Source organism: Sitodiplosis mosellana, unplaced genomic scaffold, assembly GCF_009176505.1.
Source record: "Sitodiplosis mosellana isolate CC-2019 unplaced genomic scaffold, AAFC_SMos_1.0 Smas_scaffold_1, whole genome shotgun sequence".
Classification (NCBI taxonomy): Eukaryota; Metazoa; Arthropoda; class Insecta; order Diptera; family Cecidomyiidae; genus Sitodiplosis; species Sitodiplosis mosellana.
Genome location: NW_022595244.1, coordinates 19,656,973 through 19,681,849, shown reverse-complemented (window position 1 = coordinate 19,681,849; position 24,877 = coordinate 19,656,973). Strand labels below are relative to the sequence as shown.

At 36.9% G+C, this 24,877-nt stretch overlaps 1 protein-coding gene across 5 annotated transcripts; it reads left to right on the top strand.

Annotated features, from left to right (window-relative positions):
• The first annotated feature begins 244 nt into the window (after positions 1-244).
• Positions 245-6,948, top strand: LOC129580404 (putative phosphoenolpyruvate synthase). 5 transcript variants are annotated; one of them, XM_055470781.1, is made up of 16 exons: positions 372-547; positions 849-1,129; positions 1,466-1,575; positions 1,636-1,753; positions 1,880-2,063; positions 2,126-2,236; positions 2,317-2,547; positions 2,666-2,787; positions 2,862-2,963; positions 3,040-3,836; positions 3,899-4,025; positions 4,111-4,256; positions 4,322-4,439; positions 4,510-5,336; positions 5,400-5,569; positions 5,646-6,948. In XM_055470781.1, exons 2-16 carry the CDS (start codon positions 1,009-1,011, stop codon positions 6,331-6,333), a joined length of 3,972 nt encoding a protein of 1,323 aa, XP_055326756.1. In that variant the 5' UTR covers positions 372-547; positions 849-1,008; the 3' UTR covers positions 6,334-6,948. The 5 variants fall into 5 exon arrangements, with proteins under 5 accessions (XP_055326754.1, XP_055326756.1, XP_055326755.1 ...); XM_055470780.1 differs by having other exon boundaries at positions 384-714; XM_055470783.1 differs by having other exon boundaries at positions 405-854; positions 989-1,129.
• The last annotated feature ends 17,929 nt before the right edge of the window (positions 6,949-24,877 follow it).

Here is a 24,877-nt window from a genome sequence, read left to right as displayed (position 1 = left end):
TGTTGTTTCTACTCAATGTGATTCAAGCAAGTAAAGTCATATAACGACTGCATCGGTTCTATTTCAAGTGAGCAAAGTATAAGTGGCTCACTCAAACTGGTGCCAAAACGTAGTATGATGACTGATAAAATTGACCGTGCTTTTGCAATGTGATTGGTATAGCAGTTAAAATGCTTCAATGACGTATGATTATGACAACGATAAATGGCAGCACAGTGAGACGGGGTCGAATATAGTGCAAACTATACACACGCGATATATAGGCCTGATCGTTGAGCTGTGTATAATTTTTTTTTTGAAATTACGTAATTGATTTGTTTCATTCATTTTCATTTCGTTTTGAGCTCGGCTCACGTTCTCTCTTCGCACACTTGAGATACTCAGTTCAACGTTGATTGCTCAAATAGCAACATAGCTGTTGCGTAGCGCTCAAAGTTTTGTTTTTGTTTTCTATTTTAGAACACATCTTTGGATACATAAACAAAAGACGTGAAGAGAGAAGAGGCAGACAAATCGACATATTGAATTTCTTTTTTATCAGCGACATGTAAATATTGAATAAAGTCTCATAATCATCGAAAGCAAATTAAGATCGTTTAAATTGTTTGTGAGAGGTTGATCGATTGTGAATTCAGTTTACTTGTTTTTGAATGAAAACAATTTGAATTGGTGAAGATTTGATCTATCTGTGATTGAAATATGTATCTGATTGCCGTATGTTTCGATTCATTGTAATTTTCATTTAATCGTGCCTAAAACTGTCACAAGATCTTCTAAAAATTGAATGATATTGTAATATCATTGCTTGACAAAGAAAACACTTGACATTTTCTTGCGATTATTTCCAGAAAAAGGTAGTGAACAAGTGACTTTTATTCGGACCATTTCGAAATCAATAGCTTTGATAACGATAAGCGGAGGCGAATTGAGTGATAATCGTTGATAATTTAGCGATATCATCGATTTATTGTTTTTCATATATGCCCAGTCATTCGCAACATTAATAATATGGCTCTTGATGATTTCAATCCGATAATATTTGCGGTCAGTTTGTTCAGTGGATATGTGATATGGCGCATTATAAAAATGGCCTCTCAACCGACAACATCGAAAAATGGATCGAGAATCGGTACGTAGCTCTTTTTTTCGATTTTTCTAACTTCATTCGCATAGCAATATTTACAACGGCGTTGAACTATTGGGCTATTATTTCCAACAATAAATCACTTTGTTGACATCCTTCACACGAAACGAGTTAATTTAGAGTTGTTTCCAGTCATTCACACGATGAACATGAACATATCACGCACGGTTGTACACTATTCACGATCGGTTTTAGTTTTACTCGAGTAAGCGATCGCTTTTCGCAAGTCACACACCATTCCGTGAAACTGTCCATAAAATATTTCTATGTTAAAAGAAACGTTGTTCAAAATTGCTTTGTATCACAACATTTGTTCAACAGAGAAAAAACTGTTCGAGTCGTGGAAAGCACGTAAGATCGCCAAGTGGATGAATCAGAACAAAATAACTGATAATTTCAAAGATGAACGATTAGACAACAAACACTTCAAGGTATGTGATACGGTTGCGTTTTCGAGTAGCGCCATTAATGCTAACACAATGTTCCCACAGTTTTTCGGCTGTAGTCAAGACGGAGACTCATTCTTTGTGGACTTTAAGAACCACGACGAATTTCAGGATGCTAATTTTATATTAAAACTCAAGGACGGAACATGTTTAACGATTCCAGGTAAAAATTACGTGACAACTTGTTAGAATTGTTGTTATTTACAGTAGATGCTACTTAATTGTAATTTATGGTCGTAAATGGCACACGATTGCATCTGAAATGATAATTTGCCTCTAATTGAATCAGATTACCTGGTGATGTCAACTTCAAGTAGCCAACAAAGCTTCTCGTCTAGAGGCTTAACAATAGAGCGAATTTTACCGTATTCCAAGTGGCGTATCACATTCAACGGATTAATTGATGTTAAAAAACCCCACGAACAGAATGACAACAATGACATTGAACCACAACACGTTACCTTTACATTTTTGTGAGTGAATCCAAACGTTCAATGCTATAGAATTTTCTAAAATTTCAACTAATTGCTTGCAGCTGGTTCGCTGCTTCCGATCAAATGAGCTGGCCAAATAATTGGAGCTCCAAACTATTGGCAAGAGCATATGGCCATGTTGAACACCATCTTGAATACCATTTAAATGGACTGTGAGCTAATGAAATAGATCATATACTGGATGTTATGATCGAAATTTGTATTGAAAATTGCGCATTTTTCTAATTTATAGATTGTTTTCGGATAAAGGATTTGATCAATTCGGTTCGTTATTTGGACAAGTCACAATCGAAAATGGTGATTCCAAAGATATTTTTGAATTGAATTTGCCTGGCGTTCGAACGAGTCGTCGTTTGGATGAGAAAATCTCAAATGATCCACAAACTACATGCTCTTTAATGGCTGCATGTAGAGATGGCTTTGTTGTGTCACTATCTGGGCGGGATATTGAAAATGAAAACAAGTACGTACACAGTTGTTTGCATTATGATGATTATAATCATCATTAATGGGACTGCAAATTAACCCTAACTACTCGGAAATCTATTGGAAACTTATCGTATTATTTCGTTGGATTTCAGAATCTATTCTGGTGTTTTGAGAATGGCGAATATGGAAATACATCGCGTCAATGACGTTAATTTGAATATGTCCGATTTTGAAGCGATAAACACTCCGAAAGAGTTACTTTTCAATATCAAAGGTTAGTCATGAAATCAAATTAAAATGTTAAAAATATGAAAAAAAAATTCGACTATGAACTGTGCACTTTTTCAGCAAACAACAAAAGTTTCAGATCAATTATTCGGATTGCACCCGATTCAAGCAAGACGATTCAAAGTGTTGGATGTACAACAACAAAAACAACTTTTACAATTGGTTTGCATTTGTTCTTTCGAGCAGTCAGGACAATAGTATAGAAAAAGGTTGAAAAAAATTCTCACTTCATTTGTAGATGTAAACGGTCAACCGGGCGTCGGATTTATGATATTTTCCAGTAAAACTTCAACCTCACGCTTTGTAATAGAGCCAAATCGAGACACATTACGACATCGCAATGTTTGGAAATCAAGAACGTTGACACTATTTTTCAATGAGCCCGACGCTCAATGTGAAAATTTATGCGGTGGCAAGGGTTCATCCCTGGCTTTTCTCACACATTTATCAAACAGTGAACTCAGCCAAAAGAATAGTTTTGTGGTTCCACAGGGGTTTATATTGACCACCGATGCATTTGACATTCAAATTAAGCACTGTTGGCAGGTGCGTGATGCGATAGCGAATATAGAAGCAATTGCGTATAAAAGAAACAATGGAAAATTGGAAAGTGCCTGTGAAGAAGTGTCAAAATTATTCATCGACACGCCTATTGTCGACGAAATTGCGGATGAAATCAAAAAAGCCTATTTAATCCTAAAAAACAACACTGGTTCGTCATTAAAAGTGGCAGTAAGATCATCCGCAATCGGTGAAGATGGGACGGAATCATCTTCCGCTGGACAAAACGAAACATTTTTGGGCGTTAAAAAAATTGACCAAGTTTTGGTCGCCATCCAAAAATGTTGGGCATCATTATTCACATTGCAAAGTGTCACCTATCGCATCCAGAATATTCAACCAATAAACACGAAAATGTCTGTTGTGATTCAAACGATGGTTGCACCAGACTGTGCTGGCGTTCTATTTACTCAACATCCGGTTACAAATGATCCGAGCAAACTACTTATCACAGCTAACTATGGATTAGGAGAGGTAAGTGTTGTTTGAAATGAACCGTATTTGAAATGAAAAATAAAATAATCATCGTTTTGCAGTCGGTGGTGTCTGGCTTAGTCGATCCAGATATGTTTGTGATTCAACGATCTTATAAAAACAATAATTTAAAAGTTCTAGAACGGAAATTGGGTGAAAAAGATTCGTTTGTTTTTATGTCAGTCGATGGTAAGTATATTGATTAGCAATTTTCCATCGTCATTTCGAATGACATTACAAAATTAAATTCATTTTCATCAAAATGTTTTAACAGATGATGTCAACAGTTCCAAAGTGAATGATGATTTGCGAAAACAACTCTGTCTGTCCGATGAAAATCTGTTGAAATTATCTGAAATCGGAATTTATCTACAGGAAAACTATGGCACACCAAGAGACATTGAATGGGCTATTCGTGATGTAAGTCAATGCTAAGTCATTTGTAAACCGGTTTTTAACTCAACACTATATTAATTTGATCGTAGAACAAAACCTATTTACTTCAATCTCGCCCGATGACCTCAACCAATTCTTTTACACAATGGGAATTAACGCACGAGTTTGATACGGCTGTAATGAGCGAACAAGATTACTTTACATTCGGTAGATAACTCGCATCATTTTCATCTCACAAACGAAAGAAATTTTACGTTTTGATTCGATAAAATTCCAGGCAATGTGGGCGAAGTGATGTCACAAGCAGTCACACCGTTGACAATCTCAGCTCTGGTGCCAACATTTGAAGCTGGCCTCCTGAAGAACTTTCCAATTCACAAAGAAGGAAAGTATTTCAATCAAATAATGGCCATTTCGCACAGTCGAATCGCAATTAATGTTTTTAGCGTTTTCCTGCGAATGTGCAAGCAAGAAATATCAATGGAAAATCGAGTGCACGGCATTGCAATCATGGGCCATGAATTTATAACCGATGAAATACATCAAATAGCCATTCATCGGTATGGAATTGCCGGCAAATTTACCGAATGGTATTATATGTGGTTTGCAATGAAAACTGGATGGACTGGAAAAGCGAAAGTGGACGAACTGAATCGATTTATGGAAAAATTCAATGGCACTTACAATCGACGCAATTTGCGAGTGTTTCCATCGCTTAAAGCGCTTTATGAAGATGTAACAATAAAAATTGGCCATGGACTTGAGTACGTGCAAAGTGTTCACGGTAGCACAACAATGATGTGCACTATCTATCAAATAATCCTGTTTTCGGCATTGGCTGAAGGTAAAAAAGAGATAACACAAGACTATTTGCAAGATGTTACCATTTTGTTGAGCTCATGCGAGAACGCTGAATCAGCGGAAATTCCGATTTTGTTGGAGGAAATCGCATCGGCACTTTTAAGGTGTAATAGTTCAAAGGCAATGGAGTTTTCCATGATTAGCCCGGATAAGGGAATTGCTTGGCTCACCGAAAACTGTATCAAATCCTATACGCTGTTTGAATTGTTCATCGAGCGCAATGCCCATAGAGGCTTTCAAGAGGTAATGAACTTTCCGATTTAATCAATATTTTTATTTGTTTAATCACATTTTACGTGTAAATAGTTTGACTTCGGCTACGAGACGTGGGGTATGAATCCAGCGATTGTGATTGAAATGCTACAAAAAACCATCAAAAATCGTAACTTGAACGATCCACCGAAAAAACGCAGCTCAAAACGGACAAATGACGAAATTTTGGCTGAATTGAAAACACCATCCAAACCATCGACTATGTGAGATAATCTATATATTCTATGTCTATTCTTCTATTTTTATTTTCTGTATTTTTCTACTCTTTCGTTACTATAGGCGGGCGATTCGGTTCTTTCTGCCGCGTTGTCAGGCGTACGTGCAATTAAGAGAAAAAACCAAAAGTCAGCTCATTGCCTACATTCATGAGCTTCGAAAGGCGTATTGTTATTTGGCCGAAAAGATGCAAGAGGTGGGATTGCTTCCAGATATGGATTTAATATTCTATTTGACGCATCAGGAAATTGGCATCATTCTTGACGATCGAAATCGATGTGATTTGATCAGCAAAGCCATTCGACGTCGCCGTTTATTCCCTGAATGGAAAAAACTACGATTTGATGAATTCCAATGGGGTGTTATAAAGCCACAGAACAATGAACAAGATATTATGCGTTCGAATTGTGAAAAAGTGGTTGGAACTCCAGTTTGCGCAGGACGAGTCACAGGCAGAGCGTGTGTTGTAAACACATTTGCTGAAGTATCCAAAATAAAAGCCGGTGATATTCTAATTACCTATTGCACGGATGTTGCATGGAGCCCTTATTTCCCAATTTTGAGTGGTGTTGTCACTGAACTCGGCGGATTGATATCACACGGTGCTGTAGTCGCGAGAGAGTATGGATTACCGTGCATTGTGGGAGCTACAAATGCGACAAAAATCATAAATGACGGTGAAGAGATTTTGATGGATGCAACTGCTGGTTTTATCATTAAATTGGGAAAAGAAAATCAAAATGAATCATAGCGTTTAATGTATTACAATTCTATGGGTGAGATTGAGAGTGGAGTATGTTTTTTCTTCGATTTATATTTTTGGAAAGGCGAGTATGTTTTCTGATGATTCTGTTGGCTTTAAAGTAGAGTATGTCGTAGTACCGTCTAGCCTCTGCGGTCTTCACGGTTTTCGCGCAACTGGAGAGAGATAAGAGATAACTGACTTCAGCAATGTTATAGAAGACTTCGAGTGCTACAACTTTGCCGAAGACACCAAGTTGTTATCTCTTATCAGTTCCACGGAAACCGCAAAAAAACCGTGACGACCCGCCAAAAATGAACATACTCGCCTTTAACCATTTTTGAGTCGAAAGAAACTTACTCTTCTCTTTCATAACAAAGTCAGTGAAACATACACCACTCTCAATCTCACCTATAGAATTGTTATGCTTTGTTAATTAATAGATATTTTTAAGAATATAACAAATTGCTACTGAAATAATCAATTTTTTATACATCGTTTTCGAGAACATTAAGTGGTTGGTTGATAGAGCGGCATTCAATGCAAAAAAAATAAACAATAGTTTGGGCATGCATATTGTATTTTTGATCAAATAAATTCCATATCTGCTGGCTATTGATTTGATTGGAAGTAACTTTTGTGACAACAAGATGGCGGTACGAAACGGGTGAAGCGCGCATTCTATCGTTAAATAGAGTAACGTTCGGTCTTTGAGAGGAAGCACACTAAGAATGGTTTAACGGTTTCTATTTTCAACCGAATTCGTCCCGTAGTATATTATTTAAATGTGTTCCTTTCCTGAATTACATAATAAAAACTCCGAAATATCAAGAAATAAATAATTTGCTATTTATTTGGTAAATCTCCTTTTTGCTTCTGCGAAGCACTAAACGTGGTTCGTGTATATTACCATCAAATATGAAAGTTGTCGTGGCAAACACAAAAATCGTCAAAATCGTCAAAAAAAAAAAAATATATTCAAATTGGAAAAGTTATGGATAAATCGATGACTTGCTTCGCGAAGACTTTCACGCCAAAGAGCAATTTAACGGCCTGAAAATGAGAATGCTCAAAAGGTGTTCTTACATGCGATGGCATGAAGCGTCATGCATTTGTCTCAGATGCACAGGGAATTTTCCCTTTTTGACGTCATTACATTTTAGTTACTGTAAATTAGAAATTTGCGTAATAAAATTGTTTTGCACGTGATTTTATTCGAGTTTTTTTTTTTACGATTCACTTTTCTTTGATTTTCTTTTTTTATTTCTCACACCCTTCGGTGACTGTGTTTTTTTATTCTTTCGCCACCACCTTGTTTGTTTATGCACATTTCTAACAAGAAAACAAAACCATTAAATACCTTTTTATAGCTCGAGTGCCGCAAAACTTTGTTTAGCCATCTTTTAAGTTGAATTACATTTTGGTTGAACATAAAAATAAAATTTGTATAATAATTCAACTTTGAGAGAAACCAACTGCAACCGCCTCGTTTGTTGGACGCTGTTGACGGCAATGATAGAGAAGTTATAACACCGAAATGCACACATTTTATAGCGACGATGCAAACAACAGTGTGCGCTCACGAGAGAAAAAACAAACCCAACAATTTAAAGTAGAATTCTGATCGTAAATTGTTCGATGAGCATAAGTAAATTACATTTCATATGAATTATATTTATCATTACAACTAGTTTTTTTATGCACCCGTTTTGCTCGTACCATTTTTTTTATGTGCAGTTTCGTTGATTTAAAAAGTTTTGTTTGCATTTGATTTGCATTGCGTTTGCTTTTATTGGACATTAAGTTGAGTTACTTCGAGAAAAGTGCTTTTGAAGTAATATCACAAAACAGCTTCAACAACTCCATCAGAGGCGATATGACAACGAAACATGCAATCAAAATAACCACCAACGAACCGATTCACGAGCGCGATGTTGGCCCAATCATATATATCACCAACCGATAATTTTGGATTTTTCCCGAACAATCGCATCCATTAATCACGGTAAATGAGACGCCTAAAATCTCACTTTAAAACCAATCTAATTGGTATTTGATTCGTAGTTGTGTTGGCTCATGTTTCGGTTAACCCGAATATTTGACCTCCAATCCTTTTCTCCACCACGAGAAAAAAACACAAACACACACAACTGAAGATGATTACATATGTTTAGATGCTTCGCTTCTCTTTAATTTATAGGTCCTAATTCAGACACATTAACCAATCGTTTTTCTCTGTGGAATGCATGAGTGCATTTCTTGAACTCATCCATTTCTTTCAAGAGTAACTTGAATTTTCGTTGGTTTTTGGTAAGTAAGGAACGGAGTGTAGGGAAAATAAGACGAAGTGAATTATGATCTTTGTTTTTAAGTCAACCCAATGATAGAATGTTTGGTCTATGTGTACATCCATTTTTTCATCTTGTTCTTACTTCAAATCCATGATTTATTAGTAATAAATTATAACGTCGCTTGATAAAGCAAGTGAAACACTGAATCATTATTTGATGTGCATTTTCCTGGAATTCAAATTCAAACTACAAATCATATTTTATTACGTATCGAACGCGACAAGTTTCCATTTTCTAGCTGACTTTGGTATTTTTGTGTAATGAACACGCATCGAAACCCTCAGCAAAATTTCGGAATTGATAGCTGCAATTAAACGAGCCGCCGCACGCATTTAAGAGGCGAGAGAGAGAGAGAGCGAGAGCATGTGAAAGGTCACATTTTGCATAGAATTTAACTGATTTGTAATGATTTCTAATTATAATAGTTGGCCAGTGGGTATATTATCACTGCTGCGTGCGCTGGCAACGGTAGTATTTCTTGCTCTTTTTCGTACTAGATCTTCCAAATTAATTGGGGTTCTATTTCATATAAATTCAAGTGTAATTATCTAGTCGACCAAACATATTTCACGGAATTTCGGATGCGTATGCATTCAGTTAAAGCGATACGATCAATTCACAGAATGGTCGAGATTAAATAAATGTCATTGCACGAAGTGGTACTCTGTGTCGTTTCCTAATTTGATTGTTTGGCATCTAAATCTTAATTTCTGCGACAAACTGTGTGTGTTATGCTGGCCCAAATACAGTGTTGGGATTTATATTTGGTATTTGATTTGGTAGCAAAAAAAACGTTTACTTTATTGCATTTCAACAAACTAGCCTGTCCGTTTGGCAGTTGCCAACTCCAAAAACGGGTATCGATTTCAAAGCTGCTGTTGCATGAAAATAATTGTCTGTCGACCATTTAAATAGGCTGTCACTTAAAAGCGTTTATCTGCCGCTACACCAACACGACCACCACCATCAGCAGCAGCAGCAGCAGCCAATGTACCGTGTCGTGCGATTTAGACGCAGAAACTATTAGGATTTGATTTATTTGCACATTCGGAATCATTTAAAAGTAATAAAACTACTTGCTAACAAATCAATGCAAAACGGCAGCAACAGCGCCAGATAGAGAGAGAGAGAGAGAGAGAGAGAGAGAGAGAGAGAGAAAAGGAAAAAAAAAACTATTTCGAATTAATTTTCGCAGCAACTCGATTAATAACTTCCACAACTTTATTAATTACTCCAGCCAAAGCAGCAATTAAAAAGCGGCATTAAAATATCTTTTGAAAATATTGCCGCTTGCTTAAGCTCGCACAGAAAGTCAGTCGGATGGCTTGAGGCGTGCCATTTCCCAGCATTGAGATGAGATAATAAAAGTTGAAGCGAAGAAATTTTCCACAAAAATCAATGAAAACGAAACAGTTAAAGTAATTTAAATTACATGAAAATGATATCTTTTTCTAAATGTAACGAAGTCTTTCGATATTTTTTTCCCGGCTGCAAAGATTGAGCCATTTGATGAAGAAAAGGAGTGAGTCATAATTTACAATTTTTATCGATCGGTATAATGCCGAGTAAAACTTCTACTCTGCATCGTATCCGAAAATACACAATATTCGCTAAGCTTTTATCGATTTGGTATTTATAACACTGTTGCCGTTTTGTTCGATTCGGAGGGGTTCAGTGACAATTTTACTATGTACTGTGGTGTCAGTTGATTCGCATTTAATTGCTGCTATTGGCATTTTATTTGTCGAATGCTTAATGCCTCGAATTCGTCATTACGATTGGTTTCGTGAGTCAAATGAGAAACATCACATACACCAAAGCTCTAGATTAGAAATCAAGAGAATGAAAAATTGCAATAAAAGCAAAAATTCACAGAACTCCGTCTCGTTTTCTATTATTGAGATAATTCAATCGAGAAACACATGCACGCGCGCGCCCAACGATTGAGAAGAAGAGAGAGAACATTTCAGAGTGGCTTTTGAAAAATGATTTAAATCATCAGCAGTAGCGGCACGGCACCATGACATCGATTATGAATTTAAAATACGCTCACATTTCAAGTAAAATCACAAAACCATTTTGTTCTGTGTCAAAAATGCCTCTGACCTCAGGCATCACAAGCTCGACAGGAATAATAATAACAATAATGTTTTTCGTATGTTTTTTCTTTCTTTATTCGTTCGTTTCGTTTTTCATTTGTATCCATTTGGTGTGTGTGTGTTTGCTCTGGCTTTGTATTCGGTCGTGCAAACACGATTGGGCACATAATGAATATGAGATATGAAACGATAGTATGTGGTTCGTGAACAGTTATATCAATTGACTGGCGCGCTCTCACACACAAACAAAAAAAAAACCGCACACAAACGGGTGTGAGACGGGCACAATGGGGGAAGCCGAATATAAACAGAGACACAGCATTTTATGATCATTTGACTCGTTCGTTTGCAGGCATCTCATTGTCGACATTCTTAGAGTCACTATGGCAACATCACCCCCAATAAAGATTGCTGCTATTTATATACCATGTATCAATTTTGATTCGGGAGAATTGGCCGAAATGCTCTCGTGGATGTCGTCAGAAACCAACAAAACAACCGCACAACAACAGCTAGTCGGCACCGTGTGTGAGTTTGTGTTACTGTGTGTATGTGTGCGGGGCACATATGGAAAATGGCATGGAGCGAGAGATACAACACAAGTGCGAGGATTAAGTCTATGTACCAACTGCTGCTGTTGTTACAGCCACGGTGTGAGTGCGCCTGCGAGCGTGTGTTGGTGGTGAAAGAAGAGTCGATGCCAACCAACATCGTACAAGCATCTCCAAGCCACCGCACAATGTGTAGCACAAATAAATTTCGTAAATAAAGCACCTAGCTAAATTTTATTGGCTTATAATATTGAATTTTCTTGCATTTACAGCTTTTTCACCGTAGCTGTGTGCGCTCCACTCCGTCTCTTTCTCGCTCGTTGGTCTTGCTCCCCCCCTCGATTCGGCACACACTCACTCTCGGTGCAGATGTGTTGAAAAACCACGCAACGCAAAAGGCGAAAGAAAGAATTATTTTGTTGTACAATGACGCTAATGATGATGGTAAAATGACGATATGAAGTTGGCAAAAGTTTTGTTGGTGTGTGTGTGTGTGTGTGTTTGTGTGCGGCTGAAAATGAAAAAGGGATTTGTTGCCTTGTGTTGCACCGCACTCCAAAAATGTAGCGCTTCGAGTATGTGTGTGTGTGTGTGTGTGTGGGTTGTTGCGCGCGGGGGAGCTTTATTCATTTGGAATGCGGTAGCCATTAAAGAGGCAACACGGAAAACACAGCCAAAATACATTCATAAACTCGAGAAGCGAAAGTAATTAAATTTGCTGGTTTATCGATGTGGTTTTTCACTTTTCTCCTTCTCTCCTATATTTTCTGCAGTGTCTCTCTCATTGGTGTGTGCGCACATGGACTTTTTTGCACCATGCCATCACTCCGTAAATGAGAATAAATGCCATTTTACCAGATCGATTGATGCGGGTTCTCACTCTCTCATACACACTCTTTGCTTATCGCTTACTCTTTCCTTCGCTGACTCGGCGAATGAGTGTATTTAACGCGACATCATTTATTCTATCGCCGCCCATCATCTGCTCGCGTTCATTGATATTAATTCTATTAAAATCGATTATCATCGAAGAAGTTTTCGGTTAGTTGGCTCCCATTTGCGCTTTTTTGTTCATCGACAACTCACATGAATTATGAAGAATCTTTTCCACCGTCTTACTGCCCCGTTTTTTCTCCCTTCGTCTCCATCCGTTGCGTTCCATTAAAGGAAATGCGATAGCATCACGTACATACTTACCAAAAAAAAAAACTTGCTTAATTGCCCACATAAGAGCACAAGTAAATACCTTCCCGAATAATCGCACGAAACGATCACAAAGTGCAAAAATTTCACAAATCATTTTATTTTAATTCGATTTATTACACTTCACACTTTTCATAATAAAGTGTTCAAAGTTGTTGTTGGTTCGTTAGCCCCGGCAAATCATACACGCATTCACATTTTGCTTGGGAATTGCAATAGTTTTCTCAATTTGTGAATTTATTTACTTTACAATTTAAACATTTCCATTTCTACAATACCTTTTCTCGTGCCGATGCCGTTGCCGTTGTTGCTCTTGTTGCGGCACGAACATAACATCAAGATAAAACTTACCAAAAGTGGCAAATACAAATTGAGTTACATCTCGCACCAGGTCACCACACAAAAGCCACGGCCCAAAAGAGAAAGAGAGTAAAGTCTGGAGCTATGGAAAACTGTTTCCGATGCACACTTTTCTCTTGCTTTCTTTCGTTTTCTTTCTTTTTTCTCTTTCAAATGAAAAAAAAAACTGTAATGAATAACATCATAATAAACAAAAATTATAAATTTGTTGTGGTAAATATTTCTTGACATTATCATTCCATTTTATCATGATTAATGGTCGTTATTCTGGTCTAGCATACATACACACTCACACAGAACTTGTGTATTTCTTCAACTATTTGGCTTCGAGTGCACAATTGTTACTCTATTTTTTTTTTGGTTCGTGTTTAACTGGTCCAGCAAACAAAACGGGTTTGATTAAAACACTGCAAACAATTCGACTGATCAAGACCAATGTGTTTATAAAAACAATAGAACAACTTCTGTGTCCGTTTGTGTTTTTTCCTATTCATGTTTTATAAGTGGAAAAAAAAACTGAATCAATTTTGAAGGAATAATCTGACTCCAACTGTTTTAAGCACGGAAGTAATTTGTAATTTCAAAACGATATTTCAACCGAAAAATGATGTTCATCGTAAAAATGAAGCACAAAAACAAAATCATTTAGCCCAAGCTGGTGCATGTGGTTAGTTTGAATGGAAAGTTTTAACGGCGATAATAACTGGGATCACTTGAGAATCAATGTGTTGTTTCATTCATCGATCGCTCAAATCCCTGCAAAATAAATCTTTTCGGCATGTTAGCGCGCCTCATGTCATTAGCAGAAGGAAAAACCGGTTTCAATTTTCGTCTTAATTGCATGAATTTGTTGTAAAATTGAAAGATTCTTACGGTACAATACATTCTGGCACTGTCAATATCACGGTAAAAATCAAGTTAATGTGATCACATCAGCACACGCACACATTGCATTGCCGGTGATTGCTTCGGGGTTCGCCAGAACCAAAATACACATAACCAATCTTATCAAACTGAAAAAGAAATTCATTTTATTACGAGGTTAACGATTACAATTTTGACTTTATTTACTCTCCGCATGCAATGCGCGTCGACGACTTGCAAAAATGAAATGAATTTTCATCGGCCAAGAGTAAAATTGCGCACGGAATGAAACAATTGCGGTGCAACTTTATTTAAAAATAATATTCGTTGATAATTTTAAATTCTATAATTTCCTTTAATGGAGAAGAAAAGAGAAGCAAAACATGTTTACAGAACATAAATATATTTACTCTGCAAATTGAGCCAGATCTACTGTAGCGAAGACAACAATGAGAAGTGAATTATTTCTTAACGGCCATTCTCTTTGCATCGACGAAGCCAGAAGAGGAGAATGTACAGAAAAATGTTTTTAATAAATAATTATATCAAATTGTCCAAAAGATAAGCAGATCCCATTTGGCTGAATTGCGTTGGTTACGATCATTAAGCAGGTACAAATACGCTACGCTGCAAAATAAGAGACGGACACTCAACAACTTTATGTACTTCATCAACGACGCTCATTTTCAGTACTCTATGTATTTCATCTTGTGCTCGCCACTTCAGCAAGGATATGTTCGTAATTAAATAATAAAGCAAACAACATGATCTGCGAGTCTGTGGAAAAAAACAGAAGTGGAAAATGATTCGAATGTTCATTTTGTCACGCGTGTATGTTGTATGGATATGCATATATGCGAACGAAATGAGCTACACATCGATTAACCAAACTACAATTTATTTTTGATCGTCAATTGAACATTTTACCTCGGCGCACTGGATGCGGTAAATGACCCATTTTATTTTTTTTGCTAATAAGCTATTTCTCATTGAATTAATCATTCAATTTCGTTTCGTCATTATGTCTACTCTCCACTGATGATTCTGTTTTCGCTTTGTTCGTGAAGTGAATTTACAGCACTTGATTATGATAAATAAATTGTTAACAATTATTAATTTAATTACTTTGGCTATTTTTCATTCAAATTCGTATCTGTGGAAGGCATGTAGTGTTGATGATGCAACAAATGAGATCCATCGTACGCAACACATTTTCTTGGCTGAAACTAGTTTTTTTTTTTTTCATTTGGTAAGTATCAAGACTATTTTTCCATTAATAACTTCATGGACAAAATACATTCTATTCGTCTTACGGTGAATACCGTGCTTGAATGTTAGAGGTAAACAGACGATTCTTGAGTAAAAACAAGAAGAAGCGAAAAAAATGAATTTCAAAAATATCTCACAACATATCGTAGCCTCTTGAGAAAGGCTGCTCCTTACACGTTTTTCAATGTGAGTCGCACGCTTATTTAATAAACATGTGGTCTCTGGAGAGTTTGCATTTAGTGAACGAGTTTACGGGGCCAGAAACATGTGCTCGTTCAACTTTTCACCTTGTCTCAAGTTTTCCCATACATTCATTCATTCATTCACTCATGTAGTATCGATTGGAAAATAAGAATTATGACAACAATTTTCTCACACACTCATCAGTTTTCGATCGATTTCATCCTGCAACGAATCGCCTTGAGATATGTGACATAGCTCACAGAGTATTGCACCGTACAGATACAATATTTACAAGTTCACAATTTTTTTTTCAAACTTTTAACTCTACAGTGCAACAGCCCGTACTGTTTTCAAAATTATTCCACATAAATCAAAAGACGTGAATTTTGGTGTAAATTGAAAAGTGATGAAAAAATGAAGCCTTGAAAGAAGTGTTATTGCAACCTGCACCAAAACCTTAAGTCAGATCTAGTTTATGGGAATTTTTCTTGTCTATTCTTCTCATACTCTCCAAATCTATCTTTGAATCGCATGAAAAACTGAAAATGACACACTTTCTACCAAACCAATTCAACCGTAATATGAATTTACGTCGAATGTAACAAAATTTCGATGCGATTTTACAAAATATGAAATAGACCATTGAAATCACCGTAATAAAACAGATTGAATTGTTTGCAAATAAATTTACGCGCATTTTTACGATTTGTTTTTAGAGTCTGTATTCGGCAATCGACCTCAATGACAAACGATATGAAAGCGATGAATTTTCATGGGGCGAAAATTGCAACAATGTATAAATATTATTATGCCAAATAAGCGTAAAAATACGGAGATTTAATTTTGTTGTTGTCATGGTTTTCCTTTTGTTTCAAATGGAAAATTCAGTTCAATGCGGATAAAAAAAATATGGCAGAGAGTTGCTTGTTATTGTCTTGTCAAGCTGAAGAAGAAAAAAAAAACAAAAAAAAAACACTTTATTTCGAAAGCTGCAATGGAAATATGGTTTTCACAAGAATAATAAGAAGACAAGATCGAATTACCATTTCTGTTTTCAGTGTGACGGAATGATGTAATTTGATGGCTAAGACGAAGAAGAAGCAAAAAAAAACGACCGTAAACATCATCCATACAGTGGCAATTCAAGTGAAAATGGAAAGCGAGAAATAAACATATTTAAAATGAGATCAACATTTTTATTCCAGAAATTGTTTCAAAAGAAACGAGAATAAATGCGATTGTATAAAATGCGATGGAGCCAACGAGAGAAAAAGTCATGACAATGGAAAAGGATGAAACTGTTGAATATATTAAATGATTTTATTGGTTTAGCAAAGCACAGCTCAAACCACACAAATAACGGAGCCACCTAAAATGAATGTGTGAACATTACAATCAACAATAGAATGCACAAAAGTATGGCCCGTAATGGCGCAAAGACATTTAACTAAAGCCAAAAATCCTATTGAACCAAATAATATACCCGAGCGAAGGAAGGCGGGTTGTCACACTGTGAAATGGTATTAGACAAAATGTGTTGATCCCGAGAAGAAAGCGAAATTGTAGCGAAAGCGACGCAACGCAGGAGTATCAAGTACCTTGAATTGGATGCCACGAAATAAATAACAATAACAATAATAAAATACAATATTAAACCAATTATCATATAAAACAAATTTTACGTTGTAAATCCCTTCCTAATTTATTGTGTTGCGTTGTTCAATTTTCATCTTTCACGCTTGTCCTGGCTTACGATACACACGACGCTATAGATACGTTAAACGAATCCAAATGAAATACATAATTTTTTTTTCACTCTCTCGTTCGCTCGCTTCTTGATCTCTGCTGTTGGTGTATGCGTCAAGAGCGGGAGAAGTGCGTATAAATGGTGTGTGTGTTTTTTTTTCGCATGGCCAAACTGGTTGTGGTGTGAGAACCGAGAAAAAAGTAGCGACAAAACTCAAAGTGATAGAATGAATTGGCAGATAACAGAATAAAGCAAACCTAATGCCAAATACAATCACGAGGATTATTATAGATTTTCGGTTATTTTTCCTTTTCTTCCTTTTGTATGGTTCTTCTTCTCCCTTGCACGGCTCGACGGTGACTCGCGCATAATCGAATTCATATCTCTTCCCAGTATACGTGCGTTGTGCAAAGGCGCGCACACAAAACGAGAGGAAAAATAATTCACAGCAAATGAATAAAAACAGTTATTAAATGAGAGGCGGAATGAGAAACGAAGTGCTTGATGAAATATAGAAACAATGTTCGGGCTTTGTTCACCGTTGCCATTTTACGAATGGAGAAAAGTTTTGCCTTCCTGTCTTTATTTTGGTTCGGCGAATAGAATTTCATCGTTGGTATCATGGTTCATCGTCATTGTCTTTGTGACTTGAGTGGAAGGGAAAATATCTCGTTGTCGTATACTCATACCCAATATCATTCTGACTGTGAGTGTCGTTGGTTTTCTGATGCCCAACCACGTTTCACGGATTCAATCTAAATCCATGGCCGCCTGCCATAATTTATAAACAACAACGGCTCTGATGACGACAATCACATCGAGCATAATCTCGAATTCACGAAGGGAAACACTCAAAGAAAACTTATGCCGCCGAAACCAAGAGTATTGCCAACAACAACAACCGACAAATTTTCTCGAGAATTCATTTGAGAATTAGCACTGACTGATGATGTTTTATTTGGCTCCTTCGAATCAATTCTTCGCCGTGTAATTTTGGCACAACGCACTACGTACCATGCCATTTGCCGTCCTTATAAATGGTTTCCAAGTTAAATAGAATGATGTACCGACCGAAAATATTTAACGAAAGTGGCACCAGAGATGTACATTGTACACGAGATGATGCCAACGATAGTAATGAAATGAAGGAAGAGCCGCAAATGAAACGCCATTTTGCTAAACCAGATTGTGACATAGAGTAGAGGGACGAGTACTCGCAAATAGATTGTATATTTATTTTTCTCTCATCACATCGCCGCTACCGCCGCGCCACTGCTCCGGCTACAATCTCATTGAAATTATCTCAAACGTATTGCTTGCGGTGTTTTGTTGCAACAAATTCATATTATGTGCTTACTTTGACTTGTTGGTTTTCTTTTTCTTTTATTCCTTCGCGTGTAGCACTTGAAACGTCTGGCGAGTGTCTCATTTTCGTGTGGCATGTTCAACAACTTTTTTTGCTTCTTGAAATGCCGAGAAATTGTGCGACATTTCGCCAATCCGAGAGTAGGCGCTTCAAACGAGCATTCCATTACTTTGATTTAATCTGTGTGATGTTTAATCGAAATATCAAAGCACTTGTGTCACTAAATTAATAACAACCTTTATTAATGGACCAAGATTTCAAGCTAAAATTTGTGAAAATTTCAAATTTCATTACGTCATCGAAACAGAATTGCGCGCGCGCGCATCCACTTTTCTCAAATGTAGCATCTAGAATGTTTTTCGCTGGAGTTTTGCAAAGCGCCTAATGCCAGCCAAAAAGATAATCCAGCACGAAACAATGCAACCATTTATTTACGACTTTGGCTTATGACGCGAAATAGTTTTTCCTCTGCACATTCCAACATTACTCAACATATTTGTCTGCGTATAAAACTGTTTATGAAGTTTATTTTCTTGCCTGCCGGTTATTTTCGCATACAAAATGCGTGTGCAAATAAATTCGATGCAATTTATTTCCATACATTGTAAAGCGACCAACGACAAAAAAAAGTACAAAGTCCCTTTAGATAGGCGCGCCACTCGGAAGTACGTGTTCACATAGGAAAAATTGCCAGCAAATTGAGTGTGTACGAGTGAGGACGCGCGCGCGTGAGCTCAACGAGTTGAGCCGTTTTGTTTTTCGGTGTCATGGCACAAAATGCGAACATCACGTTTTGCATACGGTGTCAAATCTATGCCAGGGATTATGCTCATGTGTATTATTGTTGTGTGTCAATTGCTGCGCCACTAAATAAAATATCCCATGATCACATAAGTCGTTGTTCTTTTTCCATTCGCTTCTCTTCTGACTGCTTCTGCGATTTTTTTTTTCGGTCTCTCTTGCCGCTTTGGTTGCCATCGTTCACTTGCAAAATATTGTTCCCTAAAATACTATTACAATTCATATATCTGACAAATTATTTGGCAATAGAACCCGAAGAGCATAGATAATATTTCCATAAAGCCAATGCCGTTCGTGGCATAAAAAGCGACCGACGTGAATCCAAACAAATCTGATGCACGTTTTGCGTCAAACGAAGGTGGGAATTGCATTTTGATACTATGCCATCGTTTATATATCAAATGCGATGTTTGCCCGTAGCCTTCGCTCGCCTCATACTCACACTTCCCGAGTGTGCGTTTGTCAATGCATGTAACCAGTCAATGGGAGTCTTTTTTTCGTATGTACTGCTGTTGGCAACCAATTTTTCTAACTTTCGAACGGCTTTTTTTTTGTTTGTGTTTATTTAATCCGCTGTGATTACGGAATTATGTCTTCTTGATGAATGTAACTGTTTAATGGTGACAGTGACGCATCGCAATCGTGGCCACCTTCCACGCAGATAACATCGATACCACCAATCGGAAACACGATGAGAGTGAGAATGAAATTGGTTGTTTTCCATTTGAGCCACGTGCTTCAACGGATTTACGAACACGGAGAGTGGGTCGGTTGTCCTTTTGGGGGATTACAATTCGTGTGATGATTTCATCAATCGATTTGATTAAATGATTACATAAAGCAAAGTAAATTATTAGCGCTTTTGACATGCATACTAATTTTGTTCCCAACTGGGGAATCGAATTCGAGTTGACGCAGTGAATTAAATCGAATTTTGTTCCCAGAAGAAAGATACCGAGATCGGTTGTAATGATATTTTTCTGGAATAAAATTGCGGTTTATTGAGGCGAGCTTAAGTAAAATGTGTTTTTTTTTTACGAAAAATAAAACGCCCAAAAGTAAATCAAAACAGATTTACTATGCGAACGACAGTCTCGGCAGCGATGGTAAAAGATCAAATTTATATTATCAATAAAATAAAGCGCAGTGCTGTGTACGCGTACATGACGAAAAGGTTTAGCGTGGAAGATTGACAAACGAAATAATTTGATTCACAAAATCCAAAGCAGACATTTCCTTTTTGGATTGCTTTCTTAAATCTGTCGTTGCTCGTTCATTGTGCGCTTTGTACCGAATATACAGCTCTCGATTATTCAAATGGCACGTGCTTTGAATTGTAAATGATTTTTTGGCTGGTACATTTTCATTGGTTTGCCGCAAAGCCTGTCATTTTGGTAAAGAGCGACAGAATGGATCATGGTTGTAAGGTAAATGCGAAAAACCAACCTTAAAGTTACTTACTTTTGAAAGGAAAACACAAAACTACGTTATTGTATTAAGTTTGGGAAGTCAAATCGCTCCCTTTTCCACAGTTTGAAAATTCGAAAGGTATTCGTTGTCGTTGTCGTCGTCAAAAAATCGCTTATCAAGCAATTCAACGGAAGCAAAACTCAGGGCGCAATTGTTTATGTGCTGATGAGTAAGGTATAAAACACAAACGGCGAAAAACGAACGGATATTTACGCTCATTTCACATTTCGTTGGAGTTAACCTTTTTCTGCTGACATATTTGCGACTGAATCAAAAGGATTGAAACGGTTCACCGTAAACATTGGCACTAAAATTCAAATTTTCCGCATCCAAATCGAATGTTTCCATGCGTTGGTGGGTATGAAAGGGGCTAGCAGGCGAGATGAAGGCAAATATACACACAAAATGTTGATATCAATTGGCACTTTTGGAAAACCAATCCAATGGCTGGATTTTTTTTTTATTCACTTTTTTTTCTACCACAATAATTTTGTTTTTCTCTCCAAAGGCACACAGCACACTTTATCGACTCGATACACACGTAAAATGCGAATGGGGAATTCTTCAATTGCCTTCGGAGACTTGAAATCGAACGAAATGAGAAGCAGGCAGAGTCGACAAGTCGAAAAATATTGGCGATCAATGAAGACTTTCGCTTTCCATTTCAAGTGTGATCAATTTGGGCTTTATACACCACTTTTGCCCGAAATGAGCGTGTAAATTTCACATCGACACATATTTGTAGCGGTGATTTTATTTCATGTTCATACCATTTTCGAATGGTGCGTATATTTTGTGATGACGTTCACATTATGCTAAAGAGGCAATGTTTTCTTTTTCCCAAACAGAAAAACGCAAACGAAAAAAAAAAAATTAAATGCAAATCGATGCAATTGACATAACAAATCGTAAATAAAGCAACAAACATCTATGTTGCGTTGTAAAAATCGAAAATGTTTCTCTTCTGAACTGTACGGTATTTTTTTTTTTATTGGAGGTCAATCAAATGAAAATTTAATTGACATACGAAATCCTTAAAGGAAAATATTCTCATAGGAATCGAATCGAATTGACAGCAAAAAGGGACACAGAAGGTATCGTTTGGTCGAAACTATATTTTTTTCGCATCGTAAGCTCTCACTCGACCGAAATTTATTTATATGCAAATTTTCCCATAAGTTTGGATTACTTGTTGTTGTCATAAAAACTTTTGTTTTGTATATATTTGCCATCGCAGGGAAGACATTTTATCGTCGCTTTCAGGTTGAATACAGTGTGTATACGACACAGACACACACACACACACACACACCACAAAGAATTCAAAGTCATCAAATGTGCTCGAAAAAAAGAGTGGTAAATTTGCTTAATTTCCTTTTTGGCCTCGAGCTAAATAGCACACTTCTGAGTGGTAGAGTGGTGCAGGCGGGGCGAGGGACGATGAAGAAACTTTTTGTTTTTCGTTTTGTGAAGTTTTTAGCTTGCCAAATGAATTTCCAGTGTGAAAAGTTTCCCAAAATGGGTTTTCATCCGTCCAAAAATGTTGTCAAGCCGCACAAAATTTATGACTGTATTTTAATTAAATGAATTAACTGCCGAGAATAAAGTTAGCTGCGGCTGCCGACAAAATGCACGGACGACAACACCAACCAATTTAGATATGAATCATTTAATTGAGCGAAACTCTTCAGAAAACGAAAAAGTACCGCTACCGATTTCCATTCTTTTCCGAAAAGAATTCAAATAAATTTCAAAATATTCAGGCCACGGGCTGGGCGATACTGCATACCGAACCACATGGAAAATGAAAAAGACTCGGCTCTTATAAAATGGAATCGCATGCCTACCGGATGTTTATAGAATTACGAGAGGTGTGACATCAGAAATAGTTGGCACACGAACGAAGGAACCACGAATTAAATTAAATACAATAAAATGTGAAAGTCACTATCTTGATGATGATTTGCGTGAAAATGGTGAAAATTATGAATTTTCGGTGTAGCCCATTAAGACACCCTGATTTCGAAAATGTTTGCGGAAATCCGATCCGTTTGCTAATTTCCTGGCTGCTAATTTTTTGGTAAGCGAGGCCATTAAATGATTAGACGTGTCTTTTTGAATGAAAGCATTAAAACTATGCTTTGTATGGTGTGGCTTTGGATAAGTGGATTTTGGGTATTTTGATCATATTGCTGTTAAACGAAATGACTTAATTGAATAGTTGTTTTCATTTTACCAGTCTCTTTTTAATAGGTGCCAAAACATGTTCAACACTTCGTTTTTTTTTCCGGGAGTAAAACAATAATCGCCACTTGAATCGAACAAAAAAGTATCTGATTTCAACAATAAAATCAAATGATAATATTATGCACCAATCTAAAACGCATAAATACCCAGCGAGCGACGCGTCAATGAAAAGAACTCAACTAGCATAAAAAACGAATCTTATGGTCCGTTAAAAAAAGGGGTTGGGAAGCTCTTCATTATTTATCATTGATGTTTGGTGTGTTGAGACCGCAAGTAAGCGTAAATACACGATTCCTTCTGGTTTATACGAAACCAGGAAAATATTTGATTCCATTTGAGATTGCGTACGACAACACTGAATGTTCATGTTTTGTGTACAGACTGCGAAGCATCCAGCCCCAGAGAAACGTTTATAAACCAGATTGCCATTGAAGTGAATGGAATCAATTTTTTCCACTTTCGAGGCATCTCACTTGTGGCATTCTATACGGTGGCACACTGGTGCGTTGTGGTGCGCATACGATGATACAATTCATAAATATGAGCAATAAAATTCATTTACTTTTTATCCCCATGAAAAATCATTCGATGATAAGCCAAATGCTCACATTTTGGACAAATGATTTTTCCTTCTTTTTATTATGATTCGATTGTCATTGCTGTGCCAGCCATGATCGCCGCATCAATAAATAATTCGTTTATAAACGTGCTTGTATCTTGTAATGTGGTCATTTCAAGCTACCGACCTCTTGGTATTCATTTAACGATATTTTCTTTGATTGATCAAAATCAGACCATACAAGTAGATACTACAGCTACTTCTTTCAATGTGCTTGGCAAAGTATTTCCAGTTTGCTGGAAGAAAATGAAATGACAGAAAACGAACGATATTGTGAACACGAATTCAGTTAAGGGTTACGGTTGCAAGCGAAAGATGCTTATCGATTTTCTATTACAATGGCAACTTTTACCAACAGATGAATCATTAGAAAACAACTACAACAACGAATGTGTCAACACTCATGTTCAACACTGTTGTCAACAAGATACCTTAAACAATGCTCGACGCAACAACATCAACCAAAAAAGAATAGATAACACAATGGGATAAAACGAGAAATTAAAATTGTAAAGTGTAACAGTGCTCATAATTGAGGAATAATTCATTGTTACCTCGTTTTCGTTTGGCGTCAACAAGGGATACGCTTAAATATGTTGAAACACGCACCCTGGCAATATAATGCAAAGTCATAAATTCCCGTTGAACTTGATTCTGGAAAAGTTGCCGTGCTGACAAAACGCAACGGCAACAAAAGCAGCGGTGTCGAGTTCATCAAAATTCATAAATTGCTCAGTGACAAACCGAAATTACACATTAAAAAAAATGCGAAAATAAATAAATAAACTCGAAATAAAAAGAGTCGCGCGTCCCTCCGTTTTACTTGGCAATGGCACTGTCGCATTCATACATTGTGCATGAATAGTGAGCAACCGAGCACCATATATATGCAGCATCACTGTGTGTTTTTGGTTTATTAAAAGGGCGCGCGTTCCATTTGCACCGTGCGCACTGTGCTGGTACACTTCGCTGGGCATTGTCACTACCGAAAATTTGAACAGATTGCTTAAATTAGAATCTATCTCGAGAGATGTGCAAACGATTATTGCGGTGGTTGTGTTGCCGGGCTGAATCACTTTCATACATAAAATTAATGGCAAAATGATAAAATTATGGATGAAAATCGATTTAGCACTTTGACATTTGTTGTGGTCCAAAACAATTCTATTATTTGATGCGATCTGACGATGGCGCACCACCTTTTTTTACTCCTAATTCCAATGTGTGCCAAAGTCATTTGAAAATCCATCAAATATCAATTTGTTACGGGTATTTAATTTTTGATTTACGTGTCCTTTTTATGCGCATCTTGAAATTAATGCAAATGATTTTTCCACATACGTTGGCGTCAGAATTAACATTTCAAACGCTGAACCACAGCAGCGTCCACAAATTAAAAAGCAATTAAAATTCTGATAAATCT